This window comes from Copadichromis virginalis, linkage group LG2 (assembly GCF_057382275.1).
Source record: "Copadichromis virginalis isolate Kocher_CV1m ecotype Utaka linkage group LG2, C_Virginalis_male_GT1.1, whole genome shotgun sequence".
NCBI classification, from domain to species: Eukaryota; Metazoa; Chordata; class Actinopteri; order Cichliformes; family Cichlidae; genus Copadichromis; species Copadichromis virginalis.
The window spans coordinates 32,814,064-32,834,411 of record NC_140619.1 but is presented as its reverse complement, the minus strand read 5'-3'; the positions used below and the strand labels follow the sequence as shown (position 1 = coordinate 32,834,411).

The window sequence follows — 20,348 nt, the reverse complement described above, 5'->3', positions numbered from 1 at the left end:
TCATATGCCAAGCAAGTATCGTGACTGTGTTAGAAAGATCTTAATCATATTTTTGCCTTGCAGAAAATTTAGATATGGAGAAAAAAAACATAGAAATAAAAGAAATGGAAGGTGGCTTTGAAATCTGCCCCATTTGCAATAATACCTAAGACGACACAATGTAAAAATCCTCGCAGCCAGCAGGATTTATGAGCGAAAACAAAACGAAGGGACATTTCCCATCCTTCTTTTCCACTAAGCAATTGGCATTGATAACATACCTCCTAATTCATTTGTTTAAATCTATTGCCACAAGGTGCCAGCAGCAGCATTATAGTGCAATTGTAGTGAAACAGCAATACATCCAGTGACACAGCATAAGTCAAGTGTAAGCACAAAAGTAAGGCCTAGGCAAGGTTTTACATTTAAAATTTTCTCAGTTGAGTCATTTGTTTACTAATGGGTTACACACTACCAGTTGTTAGTACCTGCTCCTTGTAGGCCTTCTTACACTGGTTGTACTGGATGGTCTGTTTTTGATTCGAGTTGTGAAGCTTGTCGTTTCTGTTTTTCTCGAGAAAAGTATTCTTTTGTATTGTGCTCAGAGGTCTGACTTCTTGTAGCCAAACCACTTCAATACTATTGAAGTGGCTTCTTTTCTAGGTACTAAATTGTCATCAGAGGCCATCATGTTGTGTTACTTTCAGGCATGTTTAGGTTTGTGTCACTGTTGTCCATGCTGGGGAATATATGATCAATAATATTGCAAATGAACTTTCATAAACAGTTTATGCAACATAAGGTTGTTGCTGCCTACAAAAGATTTTTTAAAAGCCATCATTTTCTGTATGCACATCATACTCTAAAGCCAATATTAACATATGTTAACTCCATATATTTAGACTCCAGCTTTTGAGGGAAACACTGCTAAATGATATGCTTATCAGCTAACTGCTAGCTTTGCTTGTCTGCCTTTTAGTGTTGGCTTTATCAGAGCTTTTGTGCTATAAATGCAACAGTAGGGTGTTCTGGGCACAGTGGATGATGATGAGAGGTGAGATGGAGCCAAACCGTAAATGTATGGGCTGTAAAACTATAACAATGAGTTGAAAGATACTAAAACCCTTTATGGATTCTTATTTTTTTCTTTTTAATTTAACTGGCCACCACAAAGAACCATTTTGTTTTTAGTGAATATCTTGGGGCGTACTCCTCTATCGCTCAGTCAGTAACAGCATCCCTTGGCGAATAATTATGGAGGGATAATCTGTTGACATGAACTTGTTTCCTGTTCATTGTTTTACCGTTCCACCCCAGTAGTCCTCTCAGCTTCTCCCCTGTCTAAGTGGCACTTCACTGCCACATTTCTTCTATTTTCTTTGCAAATAAAGTCACGTATTCAGATTATTATACACAGTACAAAGAAAACAAAATTGGTGATTAAAAATTAAATACTCTTATCTCTCTGTGAGTTATCTAAGTCCCCAGAGAGAGGATGCTATTTTGCAGGCTTGCGGGTGTCTTTTGTTCCCAATTTAGAAGCTTGTCACTGTTTATTGTTAATTTTTGATGCTTCATTTGATATTCTGTTCACTTTCCTCCCTGACATGTGGAGAAAACATCTTTATCAAAGTATCAGATGTAGGGCTTCTGTTGTCAGGATGTCAGGTTTGCCCTATTCTTTACTTTTCTGGGGAGCGGGTGTGTACTCTGCAGCCTGGTTTGCTGGCGAGTCAACTGGGCACGGAAGTGCACTGCACAAAGTTTGTATCCGAGCAAGAAATCAATATGTATCCTTATTCTCAATTCCTACTTCAAAAAACTCTCAAATCTACGTGGTTCTCGATTGTGAACTCTGATTGACTCTAAGAACACCGGAAAGTTCCCCGTGCACTTTCCTTTGCTGAGTTCAAATATCAATTTCAATTGTAAATTCTCTATAGAGTTACAGTCAGACAGCGATGTAAAAATCTGTCATCTTTCCTTGCAGGAGGCCTGTCAGTTGGGGAAGATCACCTCTGTGAATGTGAGTGCTAAACATTTTTTTCTGCTCTCTCTTGCATGTTCACATCTATCAGCATGAATGTTGCCTGATAAAGCACTTGTTTGGACTGCTATTATATTTTACAGCAAACAAATTAACACTGTCAGCTAATGTTAATACTTGGGTGAACATTACAGATGTCAAGAACTGTTGTCTTTTTCAACACAATAATTATTTACTCTGTGCAATTAGAGTCAAACACATCTCACTAACGAATGTTTGACGCTCACTGTCAGATGCACATTCCTCCACAATATTATTTTTTAACTGCACAGGTGTGCCATTATATTAACACTGTATGGTTTAAATATGGTTACATGCAATTGAGCGCTAGTTTCAGACTTTAAATGCTTTTTGTCTCGAGTGTAACACATTTTTTGTTTTGCTTAAAAAACATGTCGTTCCTCACTAAAAATAGCAAATAATAAACAGCTCTGCTTATGCCGTTGGTTGAATCTTAAACAAAAAGCACAGATGAAAGTCCATTGCTGGATTTGATTCTAAAAATTCTGGAAATAGCTAACAGAAATGGCAAATCTTCTTATTGTGATGGCCTTTTCCGTTTGTTATAATCATATTCTAGTATAAATACGACTAACGCGAGTTAGAGCTATAAAGCCCTCCTGGCCACATGGTAATGTGTGACCAAACGACCAATAACTTGTGTCCATAATAAGACATGTGAATGAGATAATTAAATAGTATTCACGAGTTAATAAGACATGGGAATTAGATATTAAATCGTGGCCACAACTTCATTATAAAGTGTCCATGACTTTGAATATGAGATAAACAAGATCAGAAAGCTGCAAGGTGTCTGATCTTTTAATTGTTGCCTGAAGCGCATAGAGCTTTGTTCACGTCTGGGCTCAACCATCAAGTCAGATGCTTGTAATTTTTGCCCTCTCAAGATCTATACGTGTATAAAAATAGCATAAACAACAAAATTACAAACTATTTTTGCTGTTGCTTCAGAGCAGGTTGTTGTTTTTAGGTGCCAGGCTGTGTTTAAACAGAACACAGGTTATCAACACATCCGTCATGTCACGTATTTTGATTTCTTAGCCACTACTCAGTATTCCTCAATTATATAATTCCTTACACAGAAGAAAACAACAGACATGTAACAGGACTGAGAGAGCGAGAGCTGGTTCAGGGCCCCTCCCACTGCTGATAATGCAGGATATTATTATAACTCATCCCAAGGTTAAAATAAAACAAAATTAAATCAAATTTATAGATGCTTCATGTGTGATAATTTCCCTAAAGAGCTCGCTTGATGCTGTCAGTAAACAACAGATTCTGTATCTTGTGGCCAGGCATTAATAACACATGGCAACAATTTAGTTATCATATCTGTATTCCTAACTGCCTCTTAGCCACAAGTTATTGATCTTGTCATCACAAATAACTAACTTGTTGCCATGCAGTAATATTTTGTCCACCAGTGTCCCCATCAGGCTCCATAAATAGCTGAAAGATGTTGTCAAATTTCATGTTGACAACAGTATAATGTCATAAGTATTGAAAAGCATCGTCTTATTACTTTAAAAGTTGTTTGTTGGATACATGACAGAGTGAAATGTTTATTCATTTATCACTAAATCCCATCCAGTATATGTTCATAATGTTTCACTGTAAGGTTTATGCCACAGCTGACCTAAATTTAGACTATTGGTAATAACAATACAATGTAATGGTAAATCTATCATCAAAATATTTTTAAATGCAAAAATATAATAACTGTTGTAATCCATGAATTTTCAAATTTGCTGTTTTATAAAACAGCTGAAAAAAGTAAAGCACATCATTATTATTTTTTGATTAAGGTGCCAAATCACAATTATTTACTTGGCTTCCTGAACAGAAAAATTAGTTTTAGTGGTTGATTGTTATGCTTGATTAATTTCTGACTTCTCACAGCAGTCCTGTGTGCTGGCTCTGTTATGGGTATAAAAGCACAAATTCAGTTTGTCATTTGCCTAATAAATAACAATATAAAACACACATCTGATTTCAGATGTGTGTTTTCATGTTTTATGACAGGTAGTCTAATAGATTTGTATTATGTCTGTAAGCATCCTGAGGGATGAGGAGTGTTTGGGGGAATCACAACAGGACTGTTAAAGTTCTTCCTTACTGTTTGCACAGTAACTTGCAACCCAACTTTTCTGCAGTTTCAGCATAATGTTAAGCGGCAGAAAATGCTTGTGTTAAACTCTCACATTAGTTTTTTGACTACACAGTCAGAATTATTAATAACATCTGTTGCTTATTCATACTGAAGTCATCATGTTGGTGACATTTCACATTTCAGTGTGAGACCACAGTTTGCCAGGACTGGAGATATTATATGTTTTGTCATAACAGTGTCACACAAAGAATATCAGAATTATCAGTGTATAACAGCAGATGACTCAAAGACTGATGACAGTCAAAAAAACCACCCAGTAATCTCTCAGCCCACTTGCTAGAATCACCTCCTTCTTGTGTGTTCCTGCTAACTCATCATCTCACAAGCAGCGGCATATCACCTTACACATAATAGGCAGAACTGGAACAGCATGTACAAAAAATATCAAAGAAAGGACTAAAGAAATACCTAAAACCACATTGGTTTTTATTTATTTATTGCCAATGTTGCACCACCTTCACATCAAGCAACACTGGGACATGCAGGACACTGCTTTTTGGATCTTGCCATTGCTGTATAGCCGCTTTTTTTCACTCTACATAAGACACGTGTGACATGACAAATCGCCATCTCCTCTGAACAGATTTATGCAGGTCTAGGTGTGCCCGCGAGCTGATCCTTATCTGAAATGGCAGAGCCAATCTCCCCTGATTCACTCCTAAGTGGTCTCTGTTTATCACTCACTAAGGTGGTTGTCAGCCAAGTCCCCCTCTGTGCACCGCTGACTTCTTTGCTATTTTGAGAGAACGGCAGTTGGGGGGGGCAGTATATGTAATAATAAAAGCCATAGAGCTGCAGCCTACCAGAGAACAAGGTGGCAACCACTTGGCCTCCCCTCTTCTCTATCTAAATATAGCCGACTTATAATCCAGTAACCCGTGAATTCATCCCTGCCAGGGTGGTTACCAGAGGGCTGGTTTTGGATTTTCGAGCTTGTTATATGGTAGAACTTGGCATGCACGTCTCCTGTTCGTTTATCTCTGTGTACATACTTCTCAAGGCAGTGTTTTATCTGGCTGAACGGGCTTTGTTTGGTCTTGATATCTCTTACAGCAGCTTGTCTTTGGTTTATGGATTTCTGGCAGCTTCTTTAAATAAGTGATTATGCTTAGCAAAACACTCACCTTGACTCCTTGGTGAATGTTTGTTTTTGTTTGTGGTGTTTGTTTTTCGACATTAATGTTTTATTCGCATTAGTCATTACCTCTGGGAGCAAAACTTTTATTTATTTAAGACCTATTAATGGTATTTAATTGTAATTAATATTGTAGCTCCGAGTGACTTTGTAGCGAGGGCACCATGAAATCGAATTAGGCTTTTCTTAACATCTGGCATCAACTTGAAGGAGCCTGAATAAACAACAGTCTAAAAATGAAGACACTCCCTCATGCAAAATGATTATGTCCTAATTGTCACGGGCAGCTGTTTGTTCTAATAGATTCTGGGAGCCATTGTTGAAGCAAGTTTTCAGTAATTAGAATCATGTGGAGAGAAAGCGTGCTTTTTTGTAAAGCTGCCAACCTTCCGTAAGTGGGCTTTTTCTTTTGCTGGAACCTGGACATTGCATTTGCGTGCATCCTCCAGTAATTTGAGAAACAGCTGCCAACGCTGTTTGAGAACAAGTAGATATTTAGACCACTTGAAAGCGTGGGCAAACATGGCACACATAACTATATAATTTTGCCAGCAAGGTATTTCTTCTTCCACTCTGTCTTAGAAAATGAATAAAACCATGAGAAAAAAAAGGCTCTGTGCTGTAGAATATATACCACCAGAGAATCTCCCGCCATGTGCAATAAAAAGAAGATTGATTTTAGTACTACGTCTTGTGTTTTTATGTATTTGAGAAATTAATGCAGCGCATGTGAACAAATACATTATTCCTCCAACAAAACGCTTTTGTTTCAAAGTTTTTATGTCAGACAATAGTTGACGGCTATGTGTGTTTAGCTGTTTGTTTCTTTGACTACATGCCCCCTTTTTCTGTCTTTTTCTTCTTATTTCTCGTCTGTCTTTTTAAGGGCATACGCACACTCAAACTCTCACACACACTCGCACAAACGGAGAGCAGGATTTGAGGCCTCGGGTTCCAGATGAATCAAGAAAGAGAAAAAAAAGAGTATTTAACAAACTGCTTGAACATCACAGTATTGAAACCACTCAGTTTGTGCTTTCAGGGTGCTAATTGTGAGGATTTAGGTTAGGCAGCCCACTCTAATAATTTTTAAATGAAGCTTTTTGGTGCACTTTGTTTTTGGCAGCTTGTCCTTCTTTAGAGCCAGACTTTAGTTCGCTCTCCATCTCTCCTCTGTTTCCTTTGCCTTATTTAGACTTATCAAACAACAACAACTGCTTTATCTATACACTGTGGTGACTATGGAAAAATATGTGTGCGCAGCTTCTCCTGAGCTTAAAGGCGCAAGTGTTAATGATGTTTTTAATTCAGGACATGCATATTGCTTTTGTTGCTATAGCAATGGAAAATCAAGATAGTCATTTGTGCCAGTTGTATTTGCTCTTGGAAAAAAAAAATCTTATCAGTTTGAATAATGGGATGAATAAAATTCGCCGCAATAACCGAAGCTGAGGGCGTAATTATATTTTATACGTTTTATGCCTCTATACAGCGTGATGCAGTATGATGTTACTGAGGGAATCATGTGTAGACATAAATTCAAGCTGCAGTCTATATTACAGAGACTGCACTGTGTTTCACCATGGCTGCATCAAACTCAGATATCCTCATTTCTGATTTTGTCTTTGTAAAGGAAACAATTTTTTTATCAAAGTAAAAATATAAAAGTCTGTGGAGTCTAAAGATTGCCCACAATATAAAGGACTGTAACCATGTAGTTTGCTTTCTGTTAGATTAGCAAACATGTTAACGGAGATACTTACAGAGTATATTTCTTTGTTAGCTCCAAAGAAAGGTCACAACATAAACTTCTGTAAACCTCCAGAGAAATCAAAGAAGCCTGTACTGTTGAGAAGAAAATGCCCACACTCCTGTGATCCCCAAGACTTTACAAATCAAAGTCTCAGCCTCCACACACGTTTCCACTTCTTTTGTGTCTAAATTGGGTGAGAAGGAAAACTAGGACATACAGTATTTCAACCTGTTAATACACATCCCATATACCACAGGACCTGTACTGCACAAGTGTCAATTACAAGCCTTACAGATACCCTATATAGGAAAAGTAAATTAATTATTTTGTGCCACTATTGTGAGCGCACGTAAAAAAAAGTTTGCAGGTGCAAGTGTTGTATTTTGAGGAGAAACAACAACAGCATGTTCAAGCTTGATCAGCTGTTGTTAGAATTTATTTAATATTACTTTCTAGTATCAGCTGGTGTTTGCTGGAGCCACAGCTGTAAAAGCTGCTGCTCATGATATCGGTTTGGAAACATGAAGGTTATACAAATCATACATATATACCAACAAGACAGTGTACATCACTGTTACAACAGCGTTTGTTTTAGTTCAAAGGCTTTATGGTTTTTCCTATAATACCTGGTGGTGTAGTCGGTGATTTTTTGTCAGTTCATCCTTATATATTATGTTTAACCCGAGTGACCACCCGGTCAGCTGATGGGTAACAGGCATCTCCGAAAACGTTAGAGCAGTTATGCAAATATGTGATGTCTTGATGAATCGAGCAGATATTAGAAGTTTACACAGCACCATTCTCACATGAAAATATCTTAAAAGTTTATTTTGTGACCCAGACAGAGTAATATTTCAAACTCCGCCACTCTGAGTTCCTCCGCCACTGCCTCGTTTGAATTTTGGACGAAATGGATTTTGGGATATTGCATTTTGTCATTTCGAGCTGATTGGAGACCAGAACAGCCAATCAGATTTTTTTGCATCCAAATCTGTGATTGGCCGGTTTTGTGGCACAAATATAACGGTGTAGAGAAAGAGTTGAGCGCGCACGGGCAGAAATGTTGAGAGTGCGAGCAACACATCGCTCAGAATAGTGACACAAAAATAACGCCATATTTAATAGGCCTGAGACACCCAAAACATTTTGCCAATATAAGGTCACTGTCTCAGTTATTCAGTTTAAAGATGGATACACTATGGAGTTACTGTAAAAGAAGATAAACACTAGATAACACAAGTCATGAAAAATTTTCCCTTGGAAATGTCATCTCACTATACTCATTCGTCTATGAGTAAGTGTTGCTGTCACTCCTTCCTTGGTGTTAATATTCTGTCTTTGTCATTGGTGGTGTCCTTAGAGCAGGGATGTGAAACACATTTTACATCGTGGGCCGCATACAGCCCACTTCGATGTGAAGTGGGTCGCACCAGTGAAACACAATAAACATGTAACATTACAGAAGACATTGATCATTGTGCCTGTAATTATGAATTTAGACTATAGAGTTTTCAATAGTTAACAGAAAATGTTCGTGTGCTTCGGTGTAGTATGGGTGGCAATGGACGGTGGGGCTCTATATCAATCAGAAAAGCTGTAACACTAAGGGCCTTATGTTAGACACCCTTGCCTTAGGGGGATGTGACCAGAACCAATACCTGTGCTACTTTTCAATACCAAAATTCTAAAAAAACAAAAACTATTTTTGTTTAAGTGTCACAGATAAAAAAAAATCAAAGAAAACAAAGGTACATATGCTGCTATTGTTCAGAAACCGATGGGGACAGCATACATCTTGAACATAAACATGTGTTCATGTCTACTCTTATATGCTATATGCTGAACTATATGAACCACAGAAAAAAAACTTTGCATGGAAGATGGCGGCTAGTGCCGCTGGCCTGACTTATTGTTACGAAAGACAGTAGAAGTCGGGGATGGAAGTATTTTGCATTGTTATGCTGAAATACCGTACCTTAAACCTGTATTTTAAGATGACAATAGCTGTGGTGCACAAAGAATTCTGGGGCTATAGGGGTCTGTAGAAAAAACAGGTTTCTGTTTTGACCTCGACAAACACTTTTCTGCTGACTTCATGGCCTCAATCACTCATTTTAGGTCACACTGAATAAAAACGAATTATTGTAAATCTTTGTTATACATGGTGTCTCAGAAAGAATAATCTGATTTCAAAAGGCTATATATTATTAAAGTGATGGAAGTTTCAATTTTAAAACACAGCACGTCTGAATATAGAGTTTCACATGTAAAATAATGTTCACAAGTGCTCAGTGTGTTTATTCATTTTATACTTAATATTAAATCCCATCCAGTATATGTTCATAATGTGTAATACAGTGCTTAACACATTTATTAGACCACCCAGTGTAAGGTTTATGCCACAGCTGACCTAAATTAACAGTGTTGGTAATTACCAAAAATCATTGTTTATTTTTCTGTAATGCTTAATCTACCAGTACACACAAGTTATTTAATCCAAATATTTTAAAATGCAAAAATATAATAACTGTTGTAATCCATGAATTTTCAAATTTGCTGTTTTATAAAACAGCTGAAAAAAAGTAAAGGACATTATTATTATTATTATTATTATTATTATTTGATTAAGGTGCCAAATTAAAATTATTTACTTGCATTCCTGAACAGAAAAATTAGTTTTAATGGTTGATTGTTATGCTTGATTAATTTCTGACGTCTCACAGAAGTCCTGTGTGCCGGCTCAAATGTGTGAATAAAAACACAAATTCAGTTTGGTATTTGCTTAATAAATAACAATATAATTTCAAACACATTTTTGACTGATTTCAGATTTCTATTTGTGTTTTCATTTGTTAAACACTGTGTTATGTGCTTAATGTCTGTACGCATACTTAGAGATGAGGAGTGTTTGGGGAATCACAACAGGACTGTTAAAAGTTCCTCCTGATTGTAGTTTGCACTGTAACTCGCAACCCAACCTTTCTGCAGTTTCAGCATAATGTTAAGCTTAAAATGCAAAAGTGTTCGGTGCGTCCCTCTTCTGGACGCGTATATCTACACGATAGTCAAACCCATACTTTTGTGAGCGTGTCTGGAGTCAATGTAGCCACTGCTACTGTTATTCTACCAGCAATCATGTAAAATTCACAAACTGCTCTTTCTAACAGTACGTGTTTTGCTTACTCTTTACTATGTTTCAAAATAGATAATTGTCTACGATATGAAACTGCATGTTAGCTAACGACTTTTAATTGATGCGTCATTCAACAATTTACTTCTTCAGAAACCAGTGGGCAGTGTCACTGTAGCTAAGGCCATCTTTTATACTGTTTATATAAAATACACACTACCTTTTTATTTGGAATTGGCATTATGATATCAGTTATGTCCCATAGGCTATAATGTTTGCAATGGCTAAAAAGATAAATAAATGAATGAATGAGCTAACATATTGGAGCTAATGATCGACTTCATAGTACCATTAGCAGGTTACCTTTCCAACCATTTCATTCAGTCTTTTCGTCTTATAAACAAAGTATCATGTTAACGTTTTAAGTAACAAGTTTGTCACCACCTTGTTGGTGTCTTTAAATTACTTTATAATAAAAGATTTTATGTCTAAGTAGTGATGTTTTTTTTTTTTTTCGATAGTTGGAAAAAATGGCTACTGAGTATTGTGTAATTTTACTGGTACTGGAACAAACTAGTCTCTGATACTGTAAAATATCTATGACCTAAAGCCTACAGTGTAAATGATAATTAGTTAAACACCAAGCTCACCCATGAGCCTTACCCTACTTACATGTTAAGGTTAATTGAATCAACATCTTGATATGAAATGGTCTGGTCTGTATTTGTATAGAAGAAATAGAAATGGAAGAAACAGGACTCAACAATCACAGTTTCAATTGATGATAACACTGGTTTAGTGAATCACTAAAGCCTTTTATTCTGTTTGCCCCTTCAGTCAAAAAAGAAAAAAAAAATCTCAAGTAAGTGTTGCGGTTAACACCATACACATAGTTTTGAGATTTCTGCCCTCACCCCAGCACAATGGCTGTGAGAAGAATTTTGATTGTGGTGCTCAAAGCTTTGATATATTTTAAAAGATTAAACAGTGTTTTTCTGTAGAAGAAATGTCCTTGTTTTTCCAGACAGATCTCACTTTGAAGTATTCATAGGAACTCCTCACTGCTGAATAAAACAGTCTTTAAAAAAAGAAAACAGTTCACTCTGTTCTATGGATTATAAAGAGTACCTTTAACACTACTTCTAGAATGAAGCATTGCTGCCAATATTTCAATGTAATTTCTCAACTCTGTAGTCTCTCTATAGTCAAAACAAAAACTGAGATTTCATTCATCCTTGCAATGGGGTGAAGGTAAAAATCTTAGAGGTGGATATTTCAAAACCTGGACCGATACAGTGGGTTTTATTCATTCAGCAATCAGCCCATTGTTTATGACCACTCACAGGTGAAACAATCATATAGGTTATCTCCTAACAGCAGCACATGTCAGGGTCTGGGATTTATGCGATTTAAGTAAAGAGTGAGCTGTTGTCGTCAAAATGCGGGACCGGGGAGAATGAGGAAGCGTAAGGACCTGAGACGCTTTGACAAAGGCCAGATTGTTTGAGCCAGACGACTGGGTCTAATAACAAGGGCTGTTTGTGTTAAGCTGTGATGAGTGAGAGGAGAACCATAAAATGGTGACAGGGTGTTTGTTGCTGAGGAATGTGGAGCAAGTCTGATCCAGGATGGACTTAAAAGATCTGCTGTCTAGGTCTGTCTTTAGTATGAGAGTAACTACAAATTTAAAAAAAAATGTTCACCCCTTACCTCTTAAACTGCTTACAGTCACTATAATAATGTAGGTTTCTGTATTGTTATTATTATTAGTAGTAGTAGTATGATGATCATGATGTTCATATTAACAGGACAGAAGCGTTTCTCATATAAACATTTCTTATCTTCTGGTGTGCCTCAGACCCAGCGCCGTGTGACGTTCCATCTTCCAGACGGTTCCCAGGAGAGTTGCAGTGACAGCGGGCTTGGAGACCCGGAGCCTAGCATCACTGCCAGTACCACCCAGCCTCTTCCCCTTAGCTTCCCACAAGAGGAGTACTATGAGCAAACATCACCTAACAGCCGGACCGAGGGAGATGGAAACTCAGACCCTGAATCCAGTGAGTAGTATATTTTTGCTAGATCTGACAGCAGGCAAATCCTTTCTTTTATGTTTTTCATTTTTATTATTGTTTGTGCTTTGTGAGGCTGACAGCATAATTTACAAGTGGCCATCTGTGTTTTAAAACAGTACAATTATTTACTGAGATTACAGCTGTGATTGTAATTGTAACAACACAGCTTTGCAAACACTAAACCAGCAGCCATTTTTGTACAAAAAAACCCAAAAACAACTAGCTATGCATGTTGTTTTTGTGAGTTCATTCTTTAAGCAAGCAAAAAAAAATCCAATATTTCGCTACGTACTCATTCTTAGTGTGTTATATTTGACAGTTTTCTTTATACAGATTAAACCAAACACCATCTCAGTCATTTTAAAATATGCAAGTGAATTGGTTTCATTAAAAAAAAGAAAAACACAAGCAGTGATTCTGTCATGGGAAAGCAGAATAAAATAAAAAGGATGTAATTTGCACAATAGTGTGTTTGCTACTTAAAATTTATTTTGTAAGGTTAATTTTTTTTAACTGTTGTCCAGTGTTAAGCTGTACAACGTAATGGGAATTATTCCTCTGAAGTTTTAACTGTGTTGCCAAATTGTATTTTAATGATTCACAAGACAGCTGTCACTCCATGGCTTACTGCCCACTGCTGTTTTCCATAAAACAAGCCTTTTTAAACACAGGGATACACAACTCCTTCCTCATGCATATACATTTTAATAGTTGCTCAAACAAGTTCCAGATGGAAAAAGAAACGTCCTTAAGACAGTGTAGAAAAAAACCAAAACAAAACAAAAAAACTCTGGGTTTTTTCATCAGTGTCAGTGATGAAACACAAGCAGCATACCAGAGATGCTGCTGAAATTATTTCGCCATATATGACAAGACAGCATGAACAAGGCTATTGTGGATCCCAGTGAATCCAAGTGAATCCGATTTCATTTTCTGGATATAACCCTCCATCGTATATTTCGGACAGGACTGGTGTAGATCTTCACTCTGTTGATTTTCAGTTTTCTGTCAAAATGTGAGACCGTTTTTTCTTTTTCCTATGCAGCATATAAGATCCAAAGAACACTGAAAAATAGCTTTCTTTGTATACACCTACATGCAGTAAAGCCATTGTGTCATTGTTGTAAGTGAGACAAGAGTCCCTGGTGTCTCCCCAGCATCTGGGCTGACAGGTTTGGGGCCTGGGTGTCAGTGTGAGTGTGATTGTGAACGCTTGTGTTAGGTATTAAACAAAATGGGCGACATTGTGGTGATGGCCTTCTGTTCATGGCAAGATTGTGAAGTTATAACAAGACATTTTTGTACGTTTAAAAAAAACAGTTTTCACAAATCTGTACACATGCATTTTTATAAATGCATGCAGCACATCTCCTTCCCCAGCTGTTCTCTATAATTCACCATGTTGACAGTAGTGATTCATATGTGATTCATTCGAATAGTGAGGCAATTGCTCATGATTCCATTAATATACAGAGACATAAACATCTCATACTTCATAAACTTGCTCAAATACTCCACTTATTACCCACTTTCCCTCTGGGGTAATATTTGTTGAAGTGTCTTAGCTTTAGACAGAAGACCATACTAATGTAATAAATGCATGTGTACTTTTACAAATTGCTGCATGAAAAATCCTAGTGAGTGCTGTATCGGAGTCTAATATAAGTAGTTGGATATTAGAAAAGCTATTTCTAGTTATTTGACCACAAAGTCACGCGTAATACTGTATTAAAGTCAATATAGTTCTAACAGATAAATAGTAAAGGCAGGGAAGAGGAGAATGGATCATTTTCAAAGCTAATGTGCAAGCCATATAAAGCGATTTGATTAATATGCATCTTGTGTAATTTAGCAGAACCTTGATGAGTTTACAGGCTCGAGGAAATTACAGGAAAATCTCATTTTTGATTCCTATAAAATAGATCTTTCATAAACCATGCATTTCCACCTAAAACCAAGAGTCTTTTTCATTTGCTTTTGGATGCTACCGATTCAACACACAACACACTTGCACATCATTTCAAGGCAGAGTGAAATTCACCTGACTCATCGAGCTCCATTTTCTTCTTTCAGAAGTTAAGTCAGATAAACTCTGACTCTGTGCAGCTCAGTTCAAAAAGAGAGATGGATCCTGTGCACGTTGACTGTCTCAGAGATGAGTGTGTTGGTGACAGAGGGGGGCCTAAGATGGATTAGATATGGTTTTATCAATGAGCACCAGGCTGGCATGGCAGTGGCAATCTCTTATCGTGTCGTCTCAATTTGTAAAGCAGAAAGAACAAGGAAAAGTGTAAAGAGGAGAGAGGAGATGGAATGACTCCAAGTGAAAAGTGAGAAACAGAGCTGAGAGATTGAAAGACCCGAGCAACAGTAGAACGAGAGAATTTCGAGAGTCAAAAGCAGTGTTGTTTCTTAAAGGTGCTTCAGCTAGAACCTGAATGTCAACTTGCTCTGAATAATTGTCTGTGCCAAAGGCAAGCCATGTGGCCTTCTTATGACAATGAATTTCTCAACTCCTCTTTAAACCTGCATCTTTATTAGACCACCCTCTCTTGATATAAAGTTCATATGACATTTTATGTTTCTATTATTTATGAGTAAGGCGGCTGTTCATTTTATGGGTTCTTGCCTCCCCCTCCAGGCTTATTTCACCACCCCGCCATCAGTCTTAAGCTGTCGCCTCTCTTGTCACACATTATTTCGAAGATTTTGTTAGTTCTTCTTCTGTCTCGACAAATATATAAAAAGTCCTAATTAACATCATTTGCACGTACGTTTTTATGTCAGAGCTGTATACGTCAAACAGCTGGCAAGTGCAAAACTATACAATCAGAACAATTAAACATGGTGAATAGTTCAAAATGGGACATACATGTAATTCTTTGCTTTGGCATCTACACTATGTTTGTGGGTAGCGTGAGCATACTCTTGATCTGTCAACCTGTGTGGACACTGACATATTTCTGTGTTAATTTTTAACCTCACTTTTTATCTGCTTCACTTTTTTTGTGGTAACCTGTGCCGTTAAGCATATGTTGTACTAATGATGACCTGAAAGGCTTTTGAAGAATGATGGGAATCATCATGTCGCGAGCAGCGATCAGTGCTAAGCCCTCAGACAAAGTGGGGCAAAGTGGGAGCAAATCCCTGAGTCTAAATCCCTCACATTTTTCAAACAATACACAATTTTGTTCTCCGGACGATTTGTAATATACTTATTTCTTTCTCCTGTTGTTGGAGTTGAGGGATTTAGGAGCTTGTACTTTTGCCCACTTACAAGCAGCTCAGCAAAGGCAGTTCCGACGAAGTGCATTAGCCTCTGGAAGGAACATGAAATATCTGCACAGCACAGTGCCGTATCTTAATCTGTGGCATATGGCTTTCAAATGACCAGCTTACACCTTGTCTGTCTAAGATCTAAATCTGCTATTAAAATAAGCCAATCCTTTTTAAATACTCCAAATGTAATACGATTACAGTTCTGAATGTGTTGCAATGCATTCTGTATAAATCTAAAAAAAAAAAAAAAAAGTAATTACTCATCAAATCAGAGATTTCAATCATTATTTTTTGTGTGATGTTTACTTTAACATTTTTGGGGGTCTTTTATGGCACATTCTATAATTCCTGTGATACCAGCAGACAAATAATCTGATTAAAGGCTTGCAAAGTTCATACTTTCTGGGGGTTACATTCTCAACTCTTTGATTTCTGTAGGTCCAAAATTTTCATAATGGCTCTCAGACTGAGTTTCCAGTTGGCTGATTTACAACTGCCCTTTTCTTGTCTTTGGAAAAGGCCACTTGACTTGATCTAGTGTGCCAAACACGTTGGTACCACTTGAATTTTTAATACTTCTCTAACCTCCAACTCTACTCAGTATGTCTGGCCGCCCATTCGCTTGTGCTGAGATTGGAATTCAACTGTCTAGACACAATCTGCCAGCAAATAAAGGGATTTAATGAGGAAAAAAATAAGTTTGTGGGTGATTGGGACTGTGCATTACGAAAAAGTATAACACTACAGTTTATCATTAAAAGCAATAGTTTAGCACATCATTATGTGACAGCAGCAACATTACAGTGTTCAGTACAGTTAGCTGCATTAATTATTCATATGAGCCGGATCTCGGTTTCACTTTGAGGGTTCTCATATGCAATTAGAAGTAATGAATGTGCTTCTTAATTACATTCATTTGTGCAAATTTCCATTCCCCATTGAATTTTTTTCTGTGGAAACATTGTGACACTGACCAATGGCATATCATTTGCAATGTGACTAAATCCATTCAGCATAGAACAATTAGCTGTAATTAGTGTTACAATGTCATGAGCGACCAGGGGGAAAGACTAAGCTGACATGCAAGGGAGAAGAGGGCCCTTGTTCAGAGAGTTAAAAGTCCAATATTGTAGCAAGAGCCAGATAATTGGCTGACCACAGGTTAGAAAGATGATGAACTGTTGTAAGAGTAGTTTTTTTTTTTTTCAGCTTTTATGTGCAAGGTTGGCTGAGCAGGCATTCTCTTTGATAGCAATGCCACACTTACTTTAGCTGCCAATGCAACCTTTTACTTTTGCCGGCCCATCTCATCATCTGCTGCTGACAAATGAGCAGCTTCACAGGAGTAATTAAGAACCAAGTGCCTTGCTTAAGGGTACATCACTGGTGGTTGAAGGATGGGAAGAAGGATTACCTTACATATTGTCATGTTATCTGACTTATTCTGGCAGCAGTGTGTATATTTAATTCATACCACACATAAAATGGTAATGCAGCCTATTCCTTCTCTTGCAGTTATCCCACAATCTGCAAGATAACTTCTTCAGACTAGTTTTTCTTTCACATCATTTGCACCAGTTTGCTTCCTGCTATATATTTCTCCACGATATAAATAAATAAAAGCCTTTGTGCCTTCTGGCTCCCAGAACTTTTTTTACAGCTGCCCCAGTGGGCCTGCAACAGAGCTAAATGAAGCAACAGTGAATATTAACCTACATAGATTGGACCTTTCCTTTCAAGATGATTTTAGGTGCTTTTTCCTGCATTTTCTGATCACTGGGGGTCTAGAACTGAGTTGGAAAGGGGATTTAAATGGACTCATCTGTATCCTTCTCATCCAACTGGGATTTGGTGGAAGTGCTCAGTTGTCAGAGGTGAGGTGGAGGGGAACCCTTGTTTTATCTGGTTCAAATGCCACACCAGTTGTCTTGGAGAGAGAAAGAGACGAGCTATTGATCTGGAGGAGTCAACTTAGCTCACAGAAATCTCTCTCCACCCTCCTTCAAACAGCTGAAAAGTGTCATGTTAGAAACCTCCTTTTCCACAGTATTAGGGCCTGTTCTTTGTTGGCCTGCCAAAGTCTTCTGTGAAGTTGAGACAGGAGCTTTCTGGTGCAATCAGACAGAACTTACCATGAAAGATCTCGAGAGTGGCAGTTGTAGATTTAAGACATTTTAACAGCTCTACATATTGAAAGTTGAGCATGTTATTAGAGCTGAGAGCTGCAAACTAACTGCATATTATCCACAAGATATTAGGTAGATATATTTTTAGTACACCACTGACTTGAAGTCCTAACTATGTGCTTTATGTGGATAAATGTACTTTTTTCAACTATTGTAGGGGATTATATTTCTGTTTTAAATGAAAAAATGTTTGTGTTATTATTGGATCCTTTGATACTTTTATTTCAGCATCTGTGAAAAAGGCAATAGGCAGCTGATTTTTTATTTTTTTTAAATGTTTAATTTCACTATGAAATAAATGCTAATTGCACAATGTAGTGGCTATAGAATCATGAGACCATCCCCTTTTAGGTTGGTTCCCCATAAGCCTTTTTTTTCCACTATGCTATTCTGTCTGCCACTATGTATCAACATACGCAGGGAAAATGTGAGGCACAGTTGTGCAACCCAAATAGGTAGAGGAGAGTGGATTTTTTCCCCCAGTACCTATTGGCAGCTTTCCCCAGGTAGCTGAAATGGTGGATGGTGAAACAAAAGGAGTTACTGTGGAAACTCTACCTAGAAAAATAAAAACAGCCTGGTTGTCAGGGGAGGAAGGCAAAGAGGGAGAGTGATATAAACCGAAAGTAAAACAAAAGTGATCATGACTGGTTTACACTCATTGAGCTCCAGGGCTTTGGAGCAGTTCAGAACCAACGTACACTTAGTATTATTTTAACTAGATCACCAAAAAAAAAGAAACAAAGAAAGAAAAAGAACATTATATTTGTCACAGTGACACAAGGAAGGCTCGTCTTCTTGCACATTTATGCATGAGCGTCCTCAGAATGAAATTTTTGAGAGAAAAATAAAAATATTGGCATGATACAGTGTCTGACTGTCCAAAAGCTCCTTTTTCAAACTGACTCAGCAGCACTGTGATACGAGTGGGTTTTTGAAAGACGTACACAATTAAAAAACGTATTTGAAAGTTCTTAACATGTTCAGTATGTCTTATGTCTGATTTGGGAAGGAATCAATAGCTGCCAAGTTTGATCGTATCTCTGGACAATGTATTCTGAACTCGGCAGGGCTGGAGAGAGACTTCAAACAAGGATAGCCGCTCAAAGGCCCCAGCCAGCAATCCACTTTGTTCCATTTCACTGACTCTGTGATTCCCAAACTGGAATATGGCTCAGGCTGCATATAAAACCTGTAAAATATTGTGTTTGAAAGAGGTGAGTGTTGTGAGTCCTCGATTCCATAGCTGATTTGGTCTCAGTATTATCAAACATGAATCATCAAAAGCAAAAACAACACACTTGAAGTAAAAAATCTGCGAGCTATGTATTTGATGATAATGGTGTCTGGCATATGCATGGTGCGATTAGCTGTAGGTTTTTATAGTCATATATTTTATTCTGGTTGGAAATAAACAACCACTAAGCCTTGTCTTGAGCTTCTGGTCAGAGCTCCTCAGACAATAACCAAGATGAATTTTTAAATTCGGAAGAAAACCTCATCACACATTTGGATCCCACAATACTCCAAACATTTCCTAAGATCTCTCCTTCAAGTATGATGACCTGAGGTTACACCTGACTGTAGAGCAAGAACCTCTGAGTCCCTACAGAAGCAAGAGGAAAACATGGGAAGCTATAAAATATGGATTTGCTAATATTTTATTCAACTTAATTAGATACAGATAGCTTTCACAAAAATCCCAAATGTAGATGACGTTAAAAAAAAAAGGGAAAGATGTAAAAGTGAAAAATAATATCACCTCTGCACCAACCTGCAGCATTTGATTGTGCAACCAACGTTACATTCAGTTCAAATTGGCATGCTGGCTGCACTGTTTTAGCACCTCTGCTTTGACTACAGAAAATAATATTTACATATCCAGTCACTAAAACATAGGTAAGCAGTGTCTGGCCAGTGAAATTTAACTTCTTGGGTCTCAAAACCGTGTTCTGTCTGATTAAAAAATAAATAAATAAATAAATAAATAAAACAAAGCAAGATGGATTAGCTACTGCTCTTTGATGGGAAACTGATAGGAAGACCAGAACTGTCCCAGCAAACATCGTTGAAATATTTGACGTCATTTCTATGGTCAAAATCGTCACATCACAGGTCAAATCAGACCTTTTCTTACAAAGTGAGAAATACTGGCAAGGAAGAAATGACATGTTTTAGCCTTTATTTTATTTATTTATTTATTTATTTATATTTTTAAACAACAGCTAATAAGGTTAGTACTACAAACTGGTTGCACAAAGTTTAGAATCTTTTAATATTCTTTTAATAAAAATAAACAATAATTTTATGCCATTTATAGTTTTTTACATATAAATTCTATTTCATTTGTTGCACAGTAATTAACAGCAACTCTTATGATTGGCCCCTCTCTGTCCATAATGTCGGGAAACAAAAGCAGGATAAGCTCGGGATTGCTATTATTTAAACACAAAGAGCTCATAGGAAAAGTGCTGAACCCAATGACAAGAGTGTTCACGTTCGACTTACACTTTTGCAGTTGTGTTTTCTCTTTTTCCTTTTCATTGATTCTACCAAGTTTCTTTTCCTTTTCATTT

At 37.3% G+C, this 20,348-nt stretch overlaps 1 protein-coding gene across 1 annotated transcript in view; it reads left to right on the top strand.

The window, feature by feature from the left end:
* The first annotated feature begins 1,640 nt into the window (after positions 1-1,640).
* Positions 1,641-20,348, top strand: part of LOC146717777 (protocadherin-9-like) — a 57,244-nt gene continuing 38,536 nt past the window's right edge. Inside the window, exons 1-3 of the mRNA XM_085467280.1 lie at positions 1,641-1,647; positions 1,923-2,005; positions 12,094-12,292. Coding sequence (XP_085323406.1) covers positions 1,641-1,647; positions 1,923-2,005; positions 12,094-12,292 — 289 coding nt within the window. The remainder of the gene's footprint in view (positions 1,648-1,922; positions 2,006-12,093; positions 12,293-20,348) is intronic.